Source organism: Notolabrus celidotus, chromosome 2 (genome assembly GCF_009762535.1).
Source record: "Notolabrus celidotus isolate fNotCel1 chromosome 2, fNotCel1.pri, whole genome shotgun sequence".
Classification (NCBI taxonomy): domain Eukaryota; kingdom Metazoa; phylum Chordata; class Actinopteri; order Labriformes; family Labridae; genus Notolabrus; species Notolabrus celidotus.
In genome coordinates, this window is record NC_048273.1 from 20,101,443 (window position 1) to 20,124,726 (window position 23,284).

The 23,284-nt window shown below is 39.8% G+C and overlaps 2 protein-coding genes across 2 annotated transcripts; one reads left to right on the top strand and one right to left on the bottom strand.

Moving 5' to 3' along the window:
- Positions 1-5,210: 5,210 nt before the first annotated feature.
- Positions 5,211-13,952, bottom strand: vtg2 (vitellogenin 2). The gene is made up of 34 exons (XM_034674042.1): positions 13,880-13,952; positions 13,479-13,499; positions 13,176-13,327; positions 12,814-13,065; positions 12,559-12,720; positions 12,335-12,483; positions 12,098-12,248; positions 11,844-12,001; positions 11,600-11,765; positions 11,385-11,510; positions 11,081-11,299; positions 10,764-10,981; positions 10,576-10,673; positions 10,369-10,493; positions 10,182-10,280; positions 9,973-10,092; positions 9,691-9,877; positions 9,512-9,605; positions 9,226-9,411; positions 8,993-9,143; positions 8,558-8,771; positions 8,047-8,471; positions 7,915-7,959; positions 7,763-7,831; positions 7,460-7,666; positions 7,230-7,372; positions 6,998-7,136; positions 6,762-6,891; positions 6,486-6,669; positions 6,282-6,376; positions 6,084-6,178; positions 5,820-5,985; positions 5,515-5,676; positions 5,211-5,427 (listed from the first exon to the last, which is right to left on the bottom strand). The coding sequence occupies exons 1-34, from the start codon at positions 13,917-13,919 to the stop codon at positions 5,315-5,317; spliced, it is 5,061 nt and encodes a 1,686-aa protein (XP_034529933.1). The 5' UTR covers positions 13,920-13,952; the 3' UTR covers positions 5,211-5,314.
- Positions 13,953-16,789: 2,837 nt separating this feature from the next.
- Positions 16,790-22,026, top strand: ctbs (chitobiase, di-N-acetyl-). Its single transcript, XM_034677139.1, has 7 exons — positions 16,790-17,008; positions 18,718-18,856; positions 19,638-19,846; positions 19,995-20,166; positions 20,266-20,363; positions 20,942-21,103; positions 21,498-22,026. The coding sequence occupies exons 1-7, from the start codon at positions 16,895-16,897 to the stop codon at positions 21,684-21,686; spliced, it is 1,083 nt and encodes a 360-aa protein (XP_034533030.1). The 5' UTR covers positions 16,790-16,894; the 3' UTR covers positions 21,687-22,026.
- The last annotated feature ends 1,258 nt before the right edge of the window (positions 22,027-23,284 follow it).

Genomic DNA, 23,284 nt, shown 5'->3' on the forward strand with positions numbered 1-23,284 from the left:
ATCTTTCAGAGCCTCCACAGACCATCTCCTCACAGTGCGTTTGACCACAGGCTGTCTGTGAACAAGAGGTGATAAGTTTAACTTTGAAGCTAACTGTGTACAAGTAGGATAAAGGTTATTGTTCATGGAAACTTTCATACTTTCACAAAGATCGAATCATAAAGACCATATTTTATCATGCTCAAATCAGTTTTGTCCTGTTTCGTAGTGTCATGGTTTGGTCACACATCTTTAACCCTCTGTAAGCCTTAGCCCATTTTTGGTCATTCGCAATATTCGCCTGTTGTGTTTTGGTGTTTTTTTCTAAGCTTGGGGCATGATATTAAAGACAGTGGAGTTGTTTGGGTCAATTTACAAAATTTTTACATATATGATTTGGTAAGTGTAATGTCCTCCAGTGTACTCATTTTACCAACGTTCGTGCTCTTAAGCCAAAAATGGCAGCCATTGAAACCCATTCAAACCACGTTTTTTGATCCTGGAATTACTACATCAGAAAAAAAGGTTCTGAGTTACTCATTGTTGTGAACCAAACCACAGGGACCTAAAATTTTGATTTTTACCATAGAACACCAGATCGCGCCATTTTCTTAGTTTTCATCCCTTTGCCAAATTCATGCTACTCTCCCTTTGTCCACTAGGGGCACAAATCCTGCTCTAGAGTACCAAAGGGCAAATGGGTTCAGACTTTTTTGAGTTCACTGCATACCTTGAGATGTATGGAAGTGGTGTATGTGTGTGTTTAGTGAAATTATTTTGTGTGTGTGGGAATATCTGTAGCAAAAATTGGAGTAATGAATTCCTTATGGGAAAAATGCCCTGATTACATCCCCACCTAAAAGCATAAAACACTCAAAGTTTGAATGCCATTATTCTGCAGGAAAAAATCATATTTTTTTTCAAAACAGCTTTGACATTGTAGGTTTGCCTTCAAAATCTATGATGTTCAGGGTTTTCAGCTGAATGAACCACTTTTCATGTTTCCACTGTGGGCCAAACTTCATGTAGGTTTTGATTATCATTTTTTTGGCTCTTTTTGGGAATTTTTGCTATAGTTTTACATTTTGGAGCCTTCCACGCAATTTTGAAATTAGATTCAACCAAGGAAGGTCTCTGTGTGTTGATATTGATCCTCAAGATTGATGTATGTATATGTGCATGGTGACAGTAATGTGTGTGTGTGTGTGTAGGGGGGATCAAATTATAGCCAAAAACCTATAGAGAAAGCTCATTCGCTTTTCATGGGTTTTTTCATAACAAAGGATCAGTCACAGACTGGCATATGAAGGGTTAAACTTTTGAAAATAAAATTTGTTTCAATTGATAGTGATGAATGACTTCCATTGAAAGATTTTTTTCAAAATTTGAAAAAATATATTATTGTATGGCATATTTATAACAGTTTAGACTGCCCACTTTTGGTCAATTTGAGGCCAAAATTGTGACTTTTTAATAAAAAACATGACTTTGCAAAAAAAATAATGCAGTCATTTAATTAGTGTTGTTGTGAGTCATCAACATATGTTAAAATGTGTTGACCCCAATTTTTTTTTTCCAGTTTTCATTGTATTATACAGGAGATAATAATTTAGTGTTTTTTCATCCCCTAAATTCCCCTCTCTGGCACTGTAACACGTGGTAACTAAAGGGTTAATTATAATATTAGTGAATGTTTAGTATGTATCATTAACACTGAAGTTAATTTAAAGATTAAAAAAAAAATTGGAACGATCCATCAATATATGACATATTTATATCAGTTTAAAGCAATGCCCATTTTTGATCGCCTTAAGACCTTCAACGTAACTTTTTTAAACATAGGACATTACATGAAAAATAATGCAGTGATAAAAAAAGTGTTGTTGTAAGTCATCAACATATGTCAAAATGTGTTGACTCAAAAAAAGAATTCCAGTTTTCATTATATGATGCAGGAGCTGATCCATTTTTGGTGTTTTTTTCTTCCCCTAAATTCCTCTCTCTGGCTCTTAAACACGTCGTAACTAAAGGGTTAATTATAATATTAGTGAACATTCAGTATGTCACATTAATACTGAAGTTAATTAAAAGATTAAAAAAAAAATTGGAATGATCCATCAATATATGACATATTTATATCAGTTTAAAGCAATGCTCATTTTTGATCGCCTTAAGACCTTCAAGGTTACGTTTTCCTAGGGCTTACAGAGATGTTAGAACAGGAATTTCTTAAACTAAATGATGAAACGGTTTAGGTCAACTGATTGGTTAATCAGCCTTACTCAGAGTCTCTGAACACAAAACAGGTACAGCTAAGCCTATCTCTAATTTAAACAGTGACTCCAACCCTTTGCACAACGAGTTTCAGCTTCTTCCTTCCGGACCGAGGTTTTCATTCCCAAGGTGGAGAGCCAAGTGGCACAAAAATAGCATTGTTTATGCTGCTATCCCTGAGCTAAACAAGAACTAGCGATATATGTGTGGCAAGATAGGGAGTTGCACTCCCTACCGTTAGGGGTCAGTGTGGCCCGTAATAACTGGGCGCACGCCTATAAAGGCACCTGGTCTCCCTCTTCCTCTTCCTCCCTCACGGAGCCGGCAGACATGACATATGTCCGGTGTTGTGCCTGTGCGGCACGGAGCGTGGTGTCGGGTTTCCGAAGGTAGGCGTGCTCCATTGTCTGCCTCGATTCATTCATTCACCTGTGTTTACTCCGGTTTTTGCTCCGTTACAGCAGTGTGGTGTGACGGGAGCTGAGCTGTTCTGCGGAGTCTGGGTGTGCAGTGTGTTTTCCTGCGGGTAAGGCGCGTTTGTTTGCCTTTATAACATTTAGCTGTTGATGGTCTGGTAAGGGAGTTAACCAGTCCCTCCCATAGACTGTAAATAAAAATGGACAGCGTTGCTCCACCTCTTCCCGTTGTACGGTTCTGAAGCCAAAAAATCCCGCTCCTGGGCACAGCCATTGTGCAGCCAGAGCCTCCGCCCTACAGCGTAGCGTCACAAGACGCTGTGCGTCCTTTGAAGTTTCACTCCACGGCGGCTGTGATTCAAAGCAAACCCGGAAGTAAAACCCCGTTTTTTAACCTCTATTAACTAACGAAAAAGAAACTTTTCAGGAAAAAGAGGCCTTGGACACAAAACAGTCAAATACTAACTACATATCACCACAGCATACGGATATGAGAAACATTCGTACGACATGTATTTATTTTTTAAAGTTTGACTGCCAGATTTTTTTACCTATACTGCAGCCAGCCACCAGGGGGCAGACACACTGCTGAAAGCCTCACCACCAGCCGTGGGAACTTCTTCCTTGGTCCCTCCAGGAAGTTGCGATTTGGAAGGAGTATCCATGACGTCACCCATCTGTTCCTGAGAGCTGTTTTGAAGCAAATCAACGGAAGCAGCCATATTGGAAATGCAGAACTCAACCAGGCAGAGTGTGATGTAGTGTGAGCCTCCTAGCCAACAGCTATGTGTTCCCGACCGGGAGTCACGTCAGTCATGTCCTTATTTGGGCAAATCTCGTACTCTTAATATCTTCTGAACTGTCACTTTAGAAAAAAATTCACCCCCGTACAGTGTGTGCCATTAGAGAGATTAGCTCTGTAGGGCCAAGCCGTTTTTTGAACCAGGCTGTTAACATGTTTATTAATGCTGCAAAGGTCGTCTTTTTCCCATTCGTGTCAATGTGGTTTCGGTGTTTCTGCAGCCAGCCTCAAGTGGATTTTCGATGTATTGCAGTTTATAGCACTTCCGCATTGGCTTCATTGTTTGAGACCGGAGGTTGCCGCTTGACGCAAATTCAACCAATCAGCGCGATTTTTTTTCGCGGCCTTGCAATTTTATACAATCACCGCAACTTTCCCGCAAATTTGACATATTACCTCAATCTCAGCCCCTGTACGTCATCGGTTTTGTCATCAATTTTACTTCCTTGGAACATAAACATAAGTCATCGGCACTTTTCAAAACACGCACAGAGAACGGAGTTCGCCAGTTCAGGTCGCCAGTTCGAGTCCCAGTATGGACGAAGTTTGGCAAGTGGACTGGTTACTGGAGAGGTGCTGGTTCACTTGCCTGGGCACTGCCAAGGTGCCCTTGGGCAAGGCACCCAACTGCTCTGGGTGCGCTGGGTGCGCTGGTTGACGGCAGTATCCTGACTCTGACATCTCTCCCTAAGCATGTTCACTGCATGTGTGTGCATTTGTATGTATACCAAAAAAAACTGTATGTGTAGCATGTCCAAAATAGCATGAGTGAAAAAATTGAATTTCCCCCCTGGAGATCAATAAAGTACCTTTCTTCTTCTTTATACATATTATTTATTGATATTTTTTCTCTTTTGTTTATGTTCTGATTGGTAGAGCTCCGGGTACTTTTTTTTATCACGTAGTAGTGTGTTTTATTAGTTTATTATCCAGATTCTTATTGTGCTGTTTCATGTTAGGATTGTTTTGTAAATGGGTTTTAAACTAGATGTCATCATGTTGCTGCAAAACATACATACCCACGGGTACAAATAAAGTAACCTGAACCTAAACTTGATGATACACAACTACATGTCAGCCTCACCTCACCACGGCCTATTTTCTATAGAACTATCTCAGTGATATAACCTTGAAATTCTTCTTATTGGTTCCAACCAGAGTGGCTGAGACTAGATGCAGTTATTGCTGGTCTACTCAATTAAATGATAACTCATGTCACAGATTTGGGAGTAATTTCAAATTGTGATCTAAAATGTATTTCCGACTGTAACAAGGTTGCGAAAACATTATTTTGTCATTAAATAATACTGCAAAAAATCAGATTGTTCAGCTAGATGCTGAAATGCTGATACTTGCTTTTATTACCAGCTGCTTAGATTGTTGCAACTTTTGAATTACTGGAATTAAAGACCCATTTTTAAAGTTGACTTTTAATTAGGCTTTTAATTTTTTTTTTAATTAAACTGCTTTGGTTGTTTTGTTTATATACTTTTCTTTGTATTTCTTGTGTACCAAAATTTGTATAATCTCTAAGTGTTATCAAATGTTTGTAACCTTGCTTACTTAAACACTTTGGGTTGTATTTTTCGAGTATGGTGCCACATGAATAAAGTTATTATTAGTATGATAGTTACTCTTATTGATTCCGATTAGCTATTTTATTTCAGTGTCTGGTAATAAGTATAAGGAATGACATTTGGACATTTTGAAAAAAAATCAGGCAAAACATGTTTCACTGCTTCGTTGCATCTCCAATTTATTTAAATTTACAGTTCAAACACATTCATTGAAAATACCTGCATGATAAAAAGAGTGCATCACTGTAGGACTGAAGGCTATGAGATTAAGCACACTGAGCAGTGCAGCGACAGGCTAGGTGAGCTTCTGCTGTCTCCCTCAGGTCAACGCTCTTCTCGTAGATACTGTTCATACCCTCAGATCGGCTCAGGTTTGTGTCTGCAAAGAGGGTGATCATACAGCAGTTAGGCACTGTACAAAAAAACACAAGACAGATGAAATATGATTAAGCTGTTGCAAACTTACCAATAGGCAGGCAGTGGTAGCCAATAGTGACAGGGGTGGTCCTGACTGGCATGCAGCCCGGGAGACAGCGCAGCACAGGCTCAACAGAGTAGCATTTGGACTCCTCCCCATGGAGGAGGACCTGTTTCTCCAACTTCACAGATTCAAGCTTCATGTAACAGCCTGGAAAAGGAGACAAAAGAAAGTGAAAACCAGATTATATATTCCATTTTTCTAGACTATTCTTCTATATTCTGATAAAACTTTGTTTTTGATTGGGTTTGTGATCATCATTCAACTAATGAATGAGTGGATGTCAGAATTACCATAGTCCTCCCTGCAGCTCTTTCCAGCCACAACCCAGGAATGAGCATAGCTGACTGCATCCTTTGTCAGGCGTGTGTTGGGTGTACGGTACTCCTGTCTGACTTCACCGTCAGCCTTTCCACAGAGTCCACAAGTCTGTCCTCTCATCCAGTCCACAACTTTAACCTGAAAAACAAACCAAACAGCTCAGAAATTATTAAATGCTTGGCATTTTTAAATACAAAACAGAGTTTATGAAAGGTAGTCAAATTTTTTTATGTTACCTTCCATGTGTTCAGATCAAAGTAGACCTCCTGAAGACCATGGCTCGGAGCATGGAGTGCAATTCCCTGGCCTTTCTGTCTGATCTGAATTTTGGCTGAAATAGATAGTATACATAAATACGAATATCTCATTTTTGACTTTCAACAAATTAGCCATTTTAGCATGACAGTAAGATTTGAATTAACTGAACAAAATACCTTCAGGATGCTGATATGGCAGTTTGCTGATGGGGATTTCTACTCCATTAACCATCACCATGATAACACCGTCCCTCGGATACATGTCCACATCACTGTTAATGAACAATTCAAATACATTTAATAATTTATTACACTTCTTTTGCTGATTTTCAGCCCTATATCATATTTCTCTTTTAGACTGTTCCTTTGATTTGTTCTTACATGTTTGAAATCTTCACATTGAGTTGGTTGTGTTCCTGTGCTTGGTCCCTCTTCAGAAGAACTATAAATTTAAGCTCTTGTGTGCAGTCTTGAGCCAAAACCTGGTAGCAGGAGTGGGGCATCTCATTCTTGTATTTCCTGTTGTTGAATGTGACCAATTTTTCATTGACCATGGCGCACTCAGCTAGAGTCAAAAAAGAAAAGAGTAATGAATAAGACTGACAATTGCCTGGTAAGATCCCTGCAACAAAACCTATTTCTTTAATTTTAATTCACCTGAATGAGCCTTGGTGATCATGTAGGAAATCTTGCCAGCAATGTTATTAGGGTATGCTTCCAGCTCAGCAGCAGTGTCTTCAAATGGCAGAGCAATAGGGAGACCAATATCCAGTTTGTAGATAGTCCTCTATAATACAGAATCGTAATGGTTATAACAACCGGCACACGTAAACTAATTGACAAAGTTTGCTCAAGATATTTTCTTATTGAAAAAACTGTCAATAAAACCACACCTTTGGTGTCCTCAGCACAACATTCAAGCTTGTCTCAGAAGCCACAGCCACAGTCAGTTTGATCTGTTTGCGAACATTCTTGACCTTTGCCAGGTTCAATCCAGCCTCCTTAGCGATGTAGGTGATGTACTCAGAGAGCCTAGCCAGACATAAAGGGTAAGGTTATTTTAAAGTATTTAACACAGGTCAGATTATAAAATGAAATCACGCAAAAGAAACACATTGACATTACTCCTGTGCATAGCGCTTCATGCTCTTTGGAAGTTTGTCCCAGGTCAGCTTCAGGCGGAACGCTGGCTCTTTACCCACAACACCGGTCTCGGCTATGATCTCAGTCTCGTATTCTTTGCACTCAATGCCCCAGGCAATCTTGGCCTGAGAGAAAGTTCAATCAGATGTCTCAAACATCACATATCTTTTAACAGCTGTTTCAAACTTGTGACAAATGTATACAGCTTTTACCATGAGCTTGTGGTTGCTCAGCATCACACCATCAGCACAGATCCTATAGTGGTCGTTCTCAGACAGGTTGGCAAAAATGACCTGCAGTCTGGAAGTAGCCTTGTCAAAGTAAGCTGCAATCTGGTATCCCTGAGCCTTGTGGTCGGCTCTCACAGCACGCACAAGAATGGTCACGGCAGGAGTGAGTTCATTGGCAAGGTACTTGGCCTACATGTGAAAAGATTAGTTTGAAGATTGCCGTTAAAGAAACGTGGGTCTTTTATGAATTGAAGAAAATGTTAAAAGCTTGTTTGAATGGCTCACCTTATTGTAGATGGCTTCAAAGCTGTAGGCACTGCTCTTGCTGTTGACGCGGTCTGTAGAGAGGGCATGCTGCAAACAAAGACACTATATTTTTAGCTGTTCACACAAAGGGAGTGATGAGGCAGTCAAACACTGTTCAACCTGTGAATTACCTGGTGGATATGGTTCTTTGTAAACTTCAGCTCATAAAGTTCTTGCTGCAACAGAAAATGAGTGGATTATTCCTTGCACGTTCTTTTCAGTTTTACTGTTTCTTTACAAGTTCATAGGTGAAGGTGTCTCACCTTGGACAGGGAGCTGGATCTTGAGGAGCTGGAGCTGGAGCTTGATGAGCGGCTGCTTGAGGAGCTGCTTGAGCTGCTCTTCACACGCTTTGTTTTCTTGCTGATGGGAGCAACAAGGTCAAGTGTCTTGCTCTTGGAGCGAGAAGAGCTTGAGGAAGACTTGGATGAAACAGATGAGGAGAGGCTTGAACGTGAACTGCTGGAGCGAGAGCTGCTAGAGCGAGAGCGAGAGCTGCTGGAGCTGGAGGAAGAGGCTGTGACATTCTTCAGACCAGGAACCAGGATCTTCTTGAGTTTCATCAGGACGTTTTTGTCCTCCAGGACCTCTTCTTCCTCACTCAGATTGATCACTTTGAGGATCTTTTCTGCTGCTTTTTCTCCAACCTGAACTTCAATTTCAATCTTCTCAATGATTGGTCCAGCAGCTGCAACCAAACCAATAAAGACGCACATTATATTTTTGCAACCTTTTCCAAAATCATCAGTAAATCATGTCACCTACGCCACTTGCCTGGAGCAACCTCAACAACGATAGCGTGTTTTCCGATCATGGCGTACAGTGGGCAGTCCTTGATGAAGGCAGCATTGCGAGATTCAATCTCTGTGCATGCCTTGATTCCGAAGGTTTCAATTTCAGCACACATTTTCTTTTCAAAGGTCTTCAGTCTCAGTTTGTTGACAATTTTCCTTGGCAGGTCAACAGGGATGATTTCTGATGATGCTGACTGTAAAACCACAACAGAGGTTACCACAATTATTTGCAAAAGGTGTCAATGTTTATAAGATAAGATAAGATACTCCTTTATTCGTCCCACAACAGGGAAATTCATGGAGTTACAGTAGCAAACAAGAAGGTGTACAGTACAAGAATATATATAGAAAAAAAATGTTATGAAAAATAAATAATAAAAATTATGTTGGCAAAGGTCATCAGGGAACTACTCACCAGGCCACCAATCAGAGAGGATGACAATCTGGAAATCTTTGAAGAGAATGTCTCCCTTGACATACGTGATTGAAGTTCAGCAGGAACCACAGGTGTAAATTTAGCAGCTGCAAGGTCTTCAACATTTCTTGCAACAGCAAAAGTTTCAACACTGTTGGATAAAGGAAATAGCATTAAAAACAACAATATCTTAAAACTTAGGGAAGCATTCACTGAATAGGATGAGCACATACAGAGCAGACGCAATCTTATCAATGCCCTGAACAGGCAGGAACTGCAGCTTGAAGTTGCCCTTAATCATGTCGATTCTTGCTTCGATCTTAGCAGGAACGATTGTGTGGACTGTGGCTCTTGAGAGCAGAGCTGCTTGGATGAAGGCAGTGTTCACTCCCATGACTGCGTAGGTATGCACGGAAACACTGAAAGTGGCACAGAACATCAGCTTTACAAGTGATCAAAAATACCCATTTTTTAAAATGTCATACTTAAACTGGTGAGAAGAAGCAAAAACAGGTTTACCTTGGAGCAATGGCAGCCCTCATGTTGATATCAGACTTCAGAAGCTGGGCAGCATGGAAGTTCTCAGGCAGGGGTGGTGTCACCTCGGCTTGGACTATGAAAAAATACAACATTTTTGAGCATCATTTAACAACGTTTGTTCAAATCTGCAACAGTAAGGCTACAGCAGTGGACCTTACATTCAACAGAGGCAGCAGCCACTGCAGCAGTGTAGAAACTGAGCTCCATAGGCAGACCAACAGTGGTGGGAATGATGCGACGAATCTCAGCAACCAGCATTGGTTTTGCATAATGGAATGCGAACCCGGACAGCAGACCATCCAAAACTTTCCTTCCATATGTGTGAATGGCTGGTCCACTGGCAAGCTGCAGATAAAGAATCTTTAGCGTAACATCTGTCAGCTATGTCAGATTTATAATGCAGTGATCCCTAAGTGATTTTTTTCTGCCATGTTCTGTACCTCAATGATCTGATCAACAATTGCCCTGTCAATGTTGGCAAACGCGATTTCCTGTCCGAAGAATTTCACATACATGGAGGCCAGGGGAAGGCTAGAAGGATGAGCCCTCCATTCAGAGAGCTGTGTGAGAAAAGAAACGATAAATACTTTTGCTTCTATGAACGTATGCGTGAAGTATTTCAAGCTTCTTAATGATCGCTAAAACGTACTGCCTTCATGACTTGTTTCATCTTAGTGACCCTGTCGGCATTCTCAGGAGCCTGGTGTTTCAGAAGGGCCTCCTGGATTCCCTCAGTTCTTACACCAACCTGAAACAAAACAAAAGAAAAAAAAGTTTTACCAGAAGGTTGGATACCCCATCATGTTAGATAGCTTTGAAAGACACAATTGTCGTACTTCTAACACATCAGCATAAGCTCCGGCGAGGTAGGTGCGAGCTTTGGCCAGGACAGCTCTTGGCAAAACAGTTGCAGCATCATTGACGTAGAAGGCACTTGCAGCGGCACCAACCATCCATGGGCCTGCAGGGCACATAAAAAAGTCAAATGTGATGTTTTTGATCTGAACACTTTGATTGAATTGGTTTATTTCGTATGCTCTTACTGTGGTAGGCATCCAAGTAGAGAGCTCTGCTGTAGTGGTAGCACAGCCTGTCAAATTTGGGGCTCAGGATCTTCACAGCAACATTACAGGATGCAGCACTGAAAACAGGATGTTGCAATATTACATTAAAGTGCTTAGAGGTGAAAATAGTAAGTAACTGCAAAAGGACATATTATTAAAGTGCTTACACAGAGGCAAAGTCAGGGGCTGTGTTCTTGGTCATGGCCTTGATGTAGGAGTAGACAAAGCTAGCCACCTGCAGATTTGTTTCCTTCAGGAGGGTGTCAGCAAGAGTAGTCACCAGACCCATTGGCAGCTTGGTCTCAAACAGCACAATAGCAGCAACCATACGCAGCTCTGGGTGGAGAGCCTTGTCCATAAACAGCTGAACAGCAGTTTCCTGGATCTGTTTCACAAAGATGAATGTTGAAAATGAAGCTACAACTATCAAAACTGCTACTTTGTGTATCCACTAATGGTAAAGAAATTAATCATGTTGTCTCACTAGCTTGGGCTCCTTCTTAGCAATGTTCCTCAGGGCCAGAACGGCATCGATGTGAATTCTGAGTGGAAGACTAGCAGCAGCACTGCCGAAGCCAGGCAGGAGTTTCATGATTGGTTTAAGACTTGCAGGATGTCCAGCGTTACCCAGAACTTTGAGAGCAATAACAAGCTCCTCAATTTCACTTTTTGCAACAGCCTCAATAACAAGTTCATGGATGGGCTGTGGGAGAAATGGAAGAAAATGACATTATTGATTTTTGTCACTGAATATAAGATAAATAAAACACATACATGATGATACATACCCTGACAAGTTCAGCGGGGCAGGTTGGGTTCTCTACACAGTATTTAGCAACAAGGGTGCCGTAGCCCAGCATGACAATCTCACGCAGAACTGGGTTTCCCAGGATCTTGGGCTCCAAGACCAGTCCCTGAGAAGAGGTGAAAGTTAAGAACTGATCATGAACCCCTGTTTTAACATCCCCACAGTTCCTAAAAAAATCCTAAAATGTTGACTTGCCTCAGCGATCTTGATGACCTCCAGGTCAGCAGTGACCATGTGCACAGATGACAGAATGATTTGAACAGCTTCAGTGATAGTCAGCTCATCAGCCAGGAACTTCTCCTTGAAGAACTCCAGAGGAACATGAGTACCAATGGCAGGGATAGCATTCAGGATCCAGTGCCTGGAAAAGCAAAATATCATTTTAGCATGTTATCTGGATTAATATTTTGTCACAAGTTTTCTTGAGCATTGCAGTTACCTGAAATCAGGTCTTGTTTTGAACTGAGTCCAGAGGGCCTCAATACTCTCGTATCTGGCCACACGCAGCAGCTGGATGAGCTCAATGAACTTCAGAGGGGCATCTTCGTGGACCTTGGCCACATTGTAGGTCACCAAGTGGTTGAGAACTTCGACAATCTGTCAGGAAATGAAGTCACTCCCTTGTTTAAGTTTGCTGCCAAAGGATGCATTCAGCATAGATATGACTAGTGGTATGAGTATTTCTTTGAGTACCTGAGCCTCTGCGTTACTGATCCTCAGGAGCTGGATGGGTGTCTGAAGAAGCTCACTGCCAAACTCATACTGCAGGGACCCACGGTGCAGATATTCAGCTCTGATGGGTTCCACTGGTGTCTTCTCAATCTCCAGGAAAGTCAGGATTTGTCTATGAAAAAAGCACAAGCTCTACATTAATATGCATTATCTTACAATGCTTCTACAGCAATCCTTCTTTATACTTAAACCACATACTTGGCTTCCATCTGGGCAGCTCCATTCAAGATGTTGATAGGTGAGAACTGGATGAGCTCTGTGGCAGTTGCCTCCAAGATCAGGGCACCTGTGGCTTCTGGCTTCATGACGTAGTTATAGGCGGCAGTTCCCTTCATCGTCTTCCCACTCTGCATTAACAAAATACAACTTTATAATCAAACCAGCAGTTTTCAGAAGGAAAGTGTAACTCAAATTTTACTTACGGCCTCGCACTCAACGCATGTTTCTGTGTAAGCCAAGCCAATGTCCTTAATGATTCTCTCCTGGCATTGGCTCAGGTCCTTGGTCTTGGTCAGCATGATGCGGTCAGCCTTTGCATCCTCACTGATGATGTAATGGGTCTTGCACACACCCTGAGTTCCAGGCTAGTTGACATATCGGATACAGAATTTGTAAGATCAGTTGTTCAGTTTAAGTTTTGCATCATTTTGTTGGTGAAACTATTTAAAAAACTAAACCTCTTGCAGCTCATAGACGTTCTGGGTCTTCTTGATGTTCAGCTGGAGTATGTTGAGGATTCCCCTGTAGATGTTCAGCACAGTTGCAGAGATGCCAGCAGGTGCAAACACTTTGCCCACAACACCGTTAGCATACTCAAACTTGATGGGAGTCAAGAGCTGAGCAGCCAGGGCAGAGGTGAGCTTGGTGGCTGGGATGAAAGCATCTTTGGGCCAGATGCCACTGTACTCAAAGAGTTCAGGATCTAAAAGCTAACAATAGAGTGAGACAGCTTTAACCAACTGAGTGCAAACTACAAGAACATCAGTATTATGGAACGCTTTTTATCAATTAGATGTCATTTTAAATTAGAAGGTGTTACCTGGAGCATGAAGGTGTCAGCAGCAGCTAGACTGATAAGGACTTTGCTGCTGACTTTCACTCCAGCACGGGCCAGACCCTCCTCAGGCAGACCTCCCATGAGTAATGCTTCATATTTGTACACGTAGGTCTTTCCATGAGCAAACTCTGGGACTGCAGTGATAGACACAAAAAAAAACACAAAATACATTTGCATTTCTATCAAACTTTAAAACTCGAAAACAGAAACTCTCTCAGCACATTCGTTTTCAAACAAATTTCAACTTTTAAAGCAATTTTTAATTTAAATTAAGAGACAACTCACCAAAGCTGACTTGGTAGCAGGCTGAAATTTAAAAAATAAATAAATAAAAAGTTAATTTGGTGTAACAAAAAAATGAGCCAAGGCAAAATAACAATAGAATTTTCAGAGGAAAATAGAAATTATTCACTTTCCCTATCCTTTCCAATTGAATTGTATGTTGATAAAACTCAAGAAATCACTGTCTATTTGATGTATTAACATTTGACTGTTAAGTGCAGTTTATTTCTATTAAATAACACCCTAACTGTATTTTCTTTGTCCTTGTAATACAGTATAAACACAAAAATGTTAGTCGGTGTTCAGCAACTTGAAATAAATGCTATTATCTTTGACTGCAACAAACAAAATTCATTTAAATGTAATTTTTGGGTGATTTTCTCAAAACAAACAGACATGCTCACCTGCAAGGGCCACAGTGAGAGCTAGCACAAGCACCCTCATGGCTGGTGGTTGTAAAGTTACTGTCAACAGAAGCACCTTTTTAAAGCCTTTTGTCAACTGCTTGCTCATCTATTTGTTTGATTAACATTTTATCAGGTTCTGTCATCATTGATGTGGCCGTGCCCTGAACATGCAGCCTAGACAGATCCCAAATGTCAAGGTTATCCCAACCTGACTCCTGGTTCCCCTAACACAAACAACTTGATGTCCCGTATCCAAACATATCCTCTCTCCTTTTACCCACGCACATAAAAGACAATGTCATGATGTGATTTTAAGTAATTTATTTGTAATTATTAACCTTAAAAATGAACCCACAAACATTTTACTTCACTTTAAATAAAGTTTAAAAGGTGTATTGTGTCAGGGTTTCAGTTAAATAAACATCCAGCCTTTCTATCAAATATTATCATGTCATGACCTGTCATTTTGTCCCAAGTTTATCAGCCAAAGCCAGTAACTATTGACGATCCAGAGGCCACATTGAGACATGTTTATCAACCCTCATATCCCAATGTTCCAAAAGAATTCAACTGAAAAACTATTAGCATACAAATCTTAAAACTCATATGATATTAATGATGATTTGATTTTAACAGTGTTAAAGAAAGATTTATGCCACTTTGGACACCTGATTGCCACTCTGATCTGTTACCACTGTCCTTATCTTACCTGGTTGCTTGCTTTTAACATTAAGTTACCTTGAATTTGAGTTTCTTACATGTATGCTGCACTCAACAACTGACACCTTTTACAAGGTTTGGGATCTGTATCTACAGTATATTGATCCCAACCTAGCTAACACATAAAATGTGGGATTCCTAAACAGAAGTGACACTGTCAACCAGGACACATAGGATCAATGACTGCACCTTACCCTGAATATAGCCGTAATGAGACTGTCCTGTCGGCAAATATGAATGAGGGGTGCCTAACCTATTAACTTACGTTTTCACCTTCTCGGTCCACCTGTAACATAATAAGATGTATAACCTGTTTTGTGTATCATTTATTTCCTAGTAGTGTGTCCTTTTGTAAAAGGTCTGAGCTGCCCTGTTCATATTCTTGTTTGTTTGTATGTTTGTTCTAATTTGAAAAAAAACCCCAATAAAAATATGATTGAAAAAAAAAAGTTATCTTGAATTTGAACTTCAGCACAACAAGATTCATAAGGCACAATGGTAGAAGTATTGATAGCAATAAACCATGAGAGCCACCCCATAGTTGGACTGGTGAATTTAAAGTCTAACATTTTGCTGCAGTTTTGTTTTTGTAAAATGCTGTTCTATGGCCTACAAAAGCAAACAAGACCAACAACAGCACGGCTGACAATTTCTAAACTGTCATTTTTCATAGCCTGTAGCCATGAGGCTGTACGAATCAGACAAGACTATTCACAGTGCAATGGAGAAACTGACTTTTTTCAGTCACTTTTTCCACTATAGATGTTTAAAGAAGAAAGGTGAGTTTACACATGTACAGAACAAAACCAGCAAAGATATAAGAAGTATTGCTATGCATAAAAGGGCCACCAAAATTGATACACACATAAAGTTCCTCACAGGAGCTTTTAAACCATATTCAGTGTACCACTTTAACAATACTGTACTTCAATCAATCCACCAGTCTATCAATCACGAATCAATTAATCAATCATAACTCCACCAATCACCAATGAATGAATGAATGAATGAATGAATGAATGAATGAATGAATCTATCTATCTATCTATCTATCTATCTATCTATCTATCTATCTATCTATCTATCTATCTATCTATCTATCTATCTATCTATCTATCTATCAAGCTTAAAAAACCTGTGATACAAATGAAATGCAGTTCAAAGTGCCTATAAGTAAGAAAGACTTAGTAGGCTTCATATCAAAAAACAAAATTATTTCTTAGATTATATAGGCCCTTGACTAGCAGCCATTGTGATGAAAGGTTGGTAAATCACAGTTATCTAACCGGAAAATAGCAGCAGCAGCAGCAGCAGCAGCAGCAGCAGACCAACGCTAACTATAACACCGGCACACTCGCGGACTTCCGTCGCAGAGTTCAGTCTGTCCCAGGTGAGATCACTAGATCCATAAACCTTTATTCCCTGGGTTCATGAGAACTTTTGCATGTTTCACTCACTACAACGTTTAGCTTACTACTTTTATTATTGATTTCTGAAAGTTTGCTTTAGAAACAGTGAGCTACTGGTTTAATTTTGACATGCAGAGCAGCAGACACAGACCTCCAGGTGATGTGGAGAAAATGTTATACATCTGCTCTTTATGCTTTGCTGTAAAAAAAGTATGAAAGAAGTTTAATTTAGAAATACAGTTAACAAAGTTTTGATGATGCAATTTAATTTTGTGTCAAAGATGCAGCCAGGAAAGAGACCACTGACTCTGAGAAAAAGTCTAGCCTTCATTCATTTGTGTAATTAAAGAAAGATGAAGACATCAAAACACTGTCTTCTGTACTATCTATGACAACTGAGTGTAAGTACTTAATGGTCGGCGCTGCATTCATTTCTGTTGTTTTTAGATGCCCCCCCTGATTTAACTGTTGTACCCCCCTGTGCCCCCCACCTTAAAATAATATGGACCCGCCCCTGCCTGTATGTCTCGTATATACAGTGAAAATTAACAATAAAAACCTTTGAATCTTGAATTACATGAAGTCATAGTGACAGGATCATTAGTACATGGTGAACAACAGGAATTCATTATTAATTCATACAGATATTCATCATGAGTCATGCATTACTTCAACATGAATTAAGCATTATTTCGCTTAGGAAACTGTTCCATTATTGTAAAGTGTTACCGGCTTGAACGCCTTGGCCACTGAAATACTCGCTAACTTAAGTTTGTACCATGTCAGCCTCCGTACAGTTGTCATGAGGTCTGATAGGATTTGTGGTCAGCTCAAAGTCTGACACGGTTCAATCATTTGGTTTAGAGTTCTCCTTTTCACAAAAATGTCCAGGATTCTTTTGATTTTGTCGTCGATATTCGTGGTTTGCAGGGCTAATATCTGTCCGTGTAAGAGACTGGAACTCTGTCAGCAGATCCGCGAGGACAGGGACTTTGAGGTAGTTTACTAATAAACACAATAAATAACGCTTCCAACACTTACAGTCTATGACACAACTAATACAGCTAATATTAGAGCACTGAACATCAACCTGCAAAATACTGTCGACAATTACTGATATTTAGCCATTTAAACATAATTCATGATTTTTTCGATGCTGCTGCGAAAGTAAAGGTTAAACTGTGTAAACCGCAGCTACTTCTGTTGAATTCTAACATCACAAAAATATAACATGTTTGTAGTGGGATATAGGCCCACAAGCTTACTTCCACCATTTTCGAGTATAGTGAACATAAAATTTCTCCTTTACATAAAATTACTGTGAGAATAAAGAGAATAAAGTCACTGTCATGAGACTTTTATATGATCTTTATGATGTTAATGAAATTTGTCTCACACTGAAAGTCAATGAAATTGTAAGCTTTCAAGTGTCAAACTGTTGTCTTCCTCTACAAAACATTCAAAGAAAAGCAAACATGAAATATGTTATCTGTAGTTTTTACTCCAAGATAAACTAGGACAACATCTCAAAAAGAAATTATGATAGCACTACATTGTATTAGATGTCTTTATATGACTTTAAGCAGTATCCGCTAAACGCTTACACTGTATTTCCTGTTTAAGTTTTATATTACAGTTCCTCTTTCTCCATGCAGTAGGTTTGTGTTTACTTTAAAGTCATGTGGTGTTTGAAAAGGCTCCTCTTTTGGGTCCATTTGGAATGGACTTCTGTTCAGTGTATCTTGTTGCTTCTATAACTAAAAATGCTAATAAAAAGGCTATAAAATTATTAATGCTCAAAATTTGTAAAATTGATAAGTACTTCTACTTTATCATAACAGCTCTATTCATTAGATAAATTGAATTTCTCACTCAATGGTTTGCCCTACTGCCTCTGTTAACAGTATTAGTTAGTAAACATCCATTTATATACAACCTAGAGACTCTAATTCAAAGCAATTTATATAAAGGGAAAATTAGGAAATAATTATAATTTTTAATAAAAATAAAAGTGAAGCTTCATGTAGTGGATTTACTATACAGGGTAAAAAACAACAACCATGAAGTATCGTACATATTCAACCATCCAGATTTCTCCTTTAACTGTTATTTATCTATTTTTGACCGTGTGTTTTTTCTTGGGGGAGTTCTATAAACATGGTTAACCTATTTTCAAATGATGGATCAGATGATTTCACGTTTATAGGACCCAGAAACTATGGTTTGAGATGAAAAATGTGATCCCAAATCAACTATACTTACATAAAGCCGGGGGAATTAGTAATTAGAAATAAAATCTACATTCATTTTGGCCTTTTGAAAACAAACAGACTTCATTCTCATCATTAGTGACAAAGATGCCCATCCATTAATCCAGTAGTCAGTCACTAGAGTGGAAAGCAAAGTTAGTTTTAATAATCAGCTAATAATTTAAGCCAGACGTCTGGTCGAAAGTTGCTTACACTTAAACAATTATTTTTGGTCACACTATAGCATTTAGAAGTACCACTTTGGGTTGTGGTAAGTTGTGCCAGGCGTTTCACAGGATTCACTATTAGTGGTGGGACAAAGAAAAGACAGACTATGCCATGAAACACTGAATCTTTCCATGTTTTGTCCTTTCTGGATTTTAAGGTAAAAAGAGGAAAATGCAATGATGAGTAATGTTACAGTAATGTGTCTGTTTGCTCTGCATGTTTCTTTCAGGTGTTTGTGTTTGACGTGGGTGGAAAGACATGGACGTCCTACAACTGGAGCATGGTAACGACGGTGGCAACGTTTGGCAAATATGATGCTGAGCTCATGTGTTATGCTCACTCAAAAGGAGCCCGAGTTGTTCTCAAAGGTAGACTATAATAGTAATAATAATACATTTTATTTATAAAAGCGCTTTAAAAGTTTCTCCAAGACACTTTACAAGAAAATAAATGATACAATAGAAAAGTAAAGGAAAGCAAAGCAGCAAAACAAAACAAAATGAAACAAAACAAACAAAAATCAATCAATTATAGGTTAAAAGCCTTTGTAAATAGGTGGGTTTTGAGCCCGGATTTAAAGTGGGTGAGTGAGGGAGAGAGTCTGAGGTGTTGGGGGAGAGAGTTCCAGAGGGTGGGGGCAGCGACAGAGAAGGCCCTGTCCCCCTAGGTTCGGTGCTTGGGTTTGGTGAGAGGGGTGAGGAGGTTGGCATTGGTGGAGCGGAGGTTGCGGGAGGGATTGTATGGCTGCAGAAGGTCGGTGAGGTAGGAGGGAGCTAGATTATGGAGGGCTTTGTAGGTGATGAGGAGGATCTTGTACTGTATTCGGGAGGTGATGGGAAGCCAATGGAGGTTCTGGAGGACTGGGATGATGTGGTGTTGGGTGTACCGTAGAGGATGCTATTGCAATAATCTAGTCTTGAGGTGATGAAGGCGTGGATGAGAGTTTCAGCAGCAGTGAAGGAAAGAGAGGGGCGGAGATGGGCAATGTTTTTGAGGTGGAAGAAAGCAGTTTTTGAGATATTGTTAATGTGTTGTTGAAAGTTTCAGCATTTCATTGCAGTATTTATGTATGTGGATGACTTAGTCCGTTTCCCTTTGATGCTTTCATTGTGCTCATGTTATGACCATCTTTCTTGTTGTTGGCAAAAGGTGACGTTCGACTCTCCGACATTGTGGACCAAGAAAACAGGACAGCATGGATAACAGAGAAGGTCAACCTGGCCAAGAGTCAATTCATGGATGGGATCAACATCGACATTGAACAAGCAGTGGAGGAGGACTCACCAGAGTACCACGCTCTGACAGCCCTGGTTAAAGAGACCACTGACACTTTTCACAGGGACATCCCTGGCTCCCAGGTGAACAGAATTTTTCTCCACTGTTTCTCTGAGCCTGTTTTTTTTTTACTACTATTAACTATTGAAAACATTTAACACCTCCATCACACCAAACAGGCACAAAGAAAATGAATGAAAGAAGTGAGTTTTGTCTTATCCTGATCTCCAGGTTTCATTTGACGTTGCCTGGTCACCAAAATGTATTGACAAGCGCTGCTATGACTACGTCACCATCGCTCAGTCCTGCGACCTGCTCTTTGTGATGTCTTACGATGAACAGAGCCAGATCATGGGGGACTGTATTGCCATGGCAAATGCCCCACTCTCTCAAACACTGGATGGTTTGTTGTGCAGATGTTTGATTATTAATCAGGGGAATAGATATGCTGAGTAATAATTCTCAATACGTCTAAATATTTCGCCTTTTTCTTCCTTTTCAGCTTACGACCAGTATGTGAATATGAACATTGATCCAAAGAAGCTTGTGATGGGAGTGCCTTGGTACGGCTATGACTACCCATGCCTCAACCTTTCTGTGGTAAGATTTTGTTCAATTTAAACAGTTATGGTGTCAATGTTTAATGTTTTGACGAAGATCTGGTAATTTTCAACATTGTTAACTGTGATGGCTTCACCTTAAAAACCTTTCTGACACACCACCATTAAATATGATTTAAATATAAATGGTGCACAGAGGGTAATTCTAGTAACTCTGGTGCTCCTCTGGCATCACCAGCTGGTAAAAGTTGAACATAGTTTGTTACATTTCTCAACATCTACTCCTATAGTGCCACCATGAGGCTGAAGTGAGGTAGCTCAACATCTATTTGATGCATTGAACTCTGTCATAGACATTTTTGTCCCACCTCCATATTTTTACAATGTTGTGATCTTGTAGCTTTAAATATTGCTATCTTGTGGTCTCAAAATTGATTTTTTAAACACTTTGGTTTATTAACCAATACAGGCAAAACAGATGGCAATCCAGACTGTAGTCCCAGTCATTCATGATCTCCCTGAAGGATATATCTTTCATTAAGAAATTGGGGGAAAAAAACTAGTTGTATTTTTTGGCATGTTAACACTTAATGCTGTTGTTTTCTTTTCTGCTACCAGGAGGGAATATGTTCAATTGCAAAAGTTCCTTTCCGTGGCGCTCCCTGCAGCGATGCAGCTGGAAAACAGAAACCCTACAATTGGATCATGAAGGAGGTCAACATCTCAATGTCTGGCAGGCTCTGGGACGACAGGCAGCAGGCTCCTTACTTCAATTACAAGGTACATTATCTTTATTGTTCCTTTTTTAGTCTATATTTAAATTTACAGGCCACACAACCCTTTATTTAATTGTTTAACAGAGATGGCATTTGCATCACAACATTTTTTCTTGTGGTTGAACTTAAGCATGTCTGACTTCACTTGTCCAAGCCCTAGTAAATGAAGACAACAAATGAAGCAGGCCTTTCAGACAAAGGCTTTTTATCCAGAGTACTGGCGTCCCCTCGAACTACCAGTCTCAATTCAAACGAAACAAACAGCTCCTGACAAACAGCAATAAAACATTCACGCTGAATAGGCTATCGCTCTTTGGGCTAAAAGTCTTCTCAGAAAACAAAGACAGCGCCTTCTTCGCCTCTCATTTTAATAATTATCTTTACTTTTTCTTCTGTAGGACCAGACAGGACAGACTCATCAGGTTTGGTATGATGACCCACAGAGCATTTGTCCTAAGGCAGACTCTGTGAAATCTAAAGGTTTGAGGGGAATTGGCATGTGGAACGGAAACATCTTGGACTACAGTGATGAGCCGGTTGCCAGGCAGCAGACTGCAGAGATGTGGAATGCGCTGTTAGGATGCTAGCTGGGATACACTTGAAATGGCTTCAGAAATTTACATTACCCCTCCTGTTTGTTGCTAAGTCAATATATCCTTTGTAGCAGTAATGGGCTGTGGCTTCCCTTATAAGTCTAGATGCATAACTGCACTTCAGAGTTTATCGTGGATTTTATTGCACTTGTCTCTGAATGTTAGGTCTCAGACATTTGTCTGTACTGACTTAAATGACTGTGATCCTCTGAAAAGACAGGCAATCTCTTTAAATGTGATGAACACAAGCAGCGTTTTTGATTGAACAATACTGAGCTTACTGAATTTGTGCACTTTTATTTTTTTAAATAAATATTTTCTGTTAAATCTGTCAGTGGTTGTAGTTTTAAAACTGTTAAACCATGTTGTCTTCTTCTTCTTCTTCTTCTTCTTCTTCTTCTTCTTCTTCTTCTTCTTCTTTATACTTTAACAATCCCAAGGGGAATTTCAATGTTTTTTTGACTGTTATCGAACATGCTACAGACACATAAGTCGACATATAGATACACATGCACAAACAGGACCTCTGGAACAGGCACTGATGAAGAGATGAAAGCATGTCAGAGTGAGGGGGCTGTAAGCAGATGAGCACCCCAAGCCGCTGGGAGTTACATGCCTCGTTCAGGGGCAACTCTGCAGTAGTGATGTGTCGGTGGTGAGAGATCTGGCAAGTGAACGACGGGAGACAGCTCCTGACAGGGAGCAGTTTTATTTTTATTTTTTCTTCTTTTCCTGTTAAAGCCTCACCTGATTATAAAGGTGATAAAACCAGTCACTGCAGGAAACGCAGTAGAATTTGGACACATTTCAACAGCATAGACAGTTTAAAGGCAGAGTGTAGACTGTGCTAGGTGAACATGTCATCAATCAGGGTCCACAAAAAACCTGCAAAGACACATGAACTGTCTGTGAAGGTTCTCAGTCATCCAGGTCATGGACATTAGAACTGTTTATCCATCAGTGCAATTGGAAGAATAAAGACAGTCAAGGGAACCTGCTGTTAATGAAGGTGTTTAAAAGTTTACAAATACTATACATACAATCAGAGATTGGACCTTGTTGTCTAATTGAGATGGGTCTTGTTTTTGTACTTTATAATGCATTTTTTGTAGCACTCTTCTCCATGTTGAGTATATAAATAAATCCTTATCAATAATGCACATTTGATATAATTTATGTTTTTTACATTAGTAACTCATTTTACATTATTTTAGGTAATACATTAATTAAAACAAGAAAAAATCTCAGTAGCTGATAGAGCCAGTTCTTTGTGATGAGCCGAGCCAAAAGAACAGGCTCTTTAAAAAGAGCCAGAATTCCCATCACTACTCTGCAGTGCCCAGGAGGTGAACTGACACCTATCCAGCAACTGGTCTAACCTCTGTAATTTGGTCCACATCGGAACTTGAACCAATCAATCAATCAATCAATCAATCAATCAATCAATCAATCAATCAATCAATCAATCAATCAATCAATCAATCAATCAATCTTTATTTGTATAGCGCCAAATCACAACAAACGTTATCTCAGGACGCGTTTACAAACATAGGAGGTCCAGACCACACTATGTCAAATTATGAACAGAGACC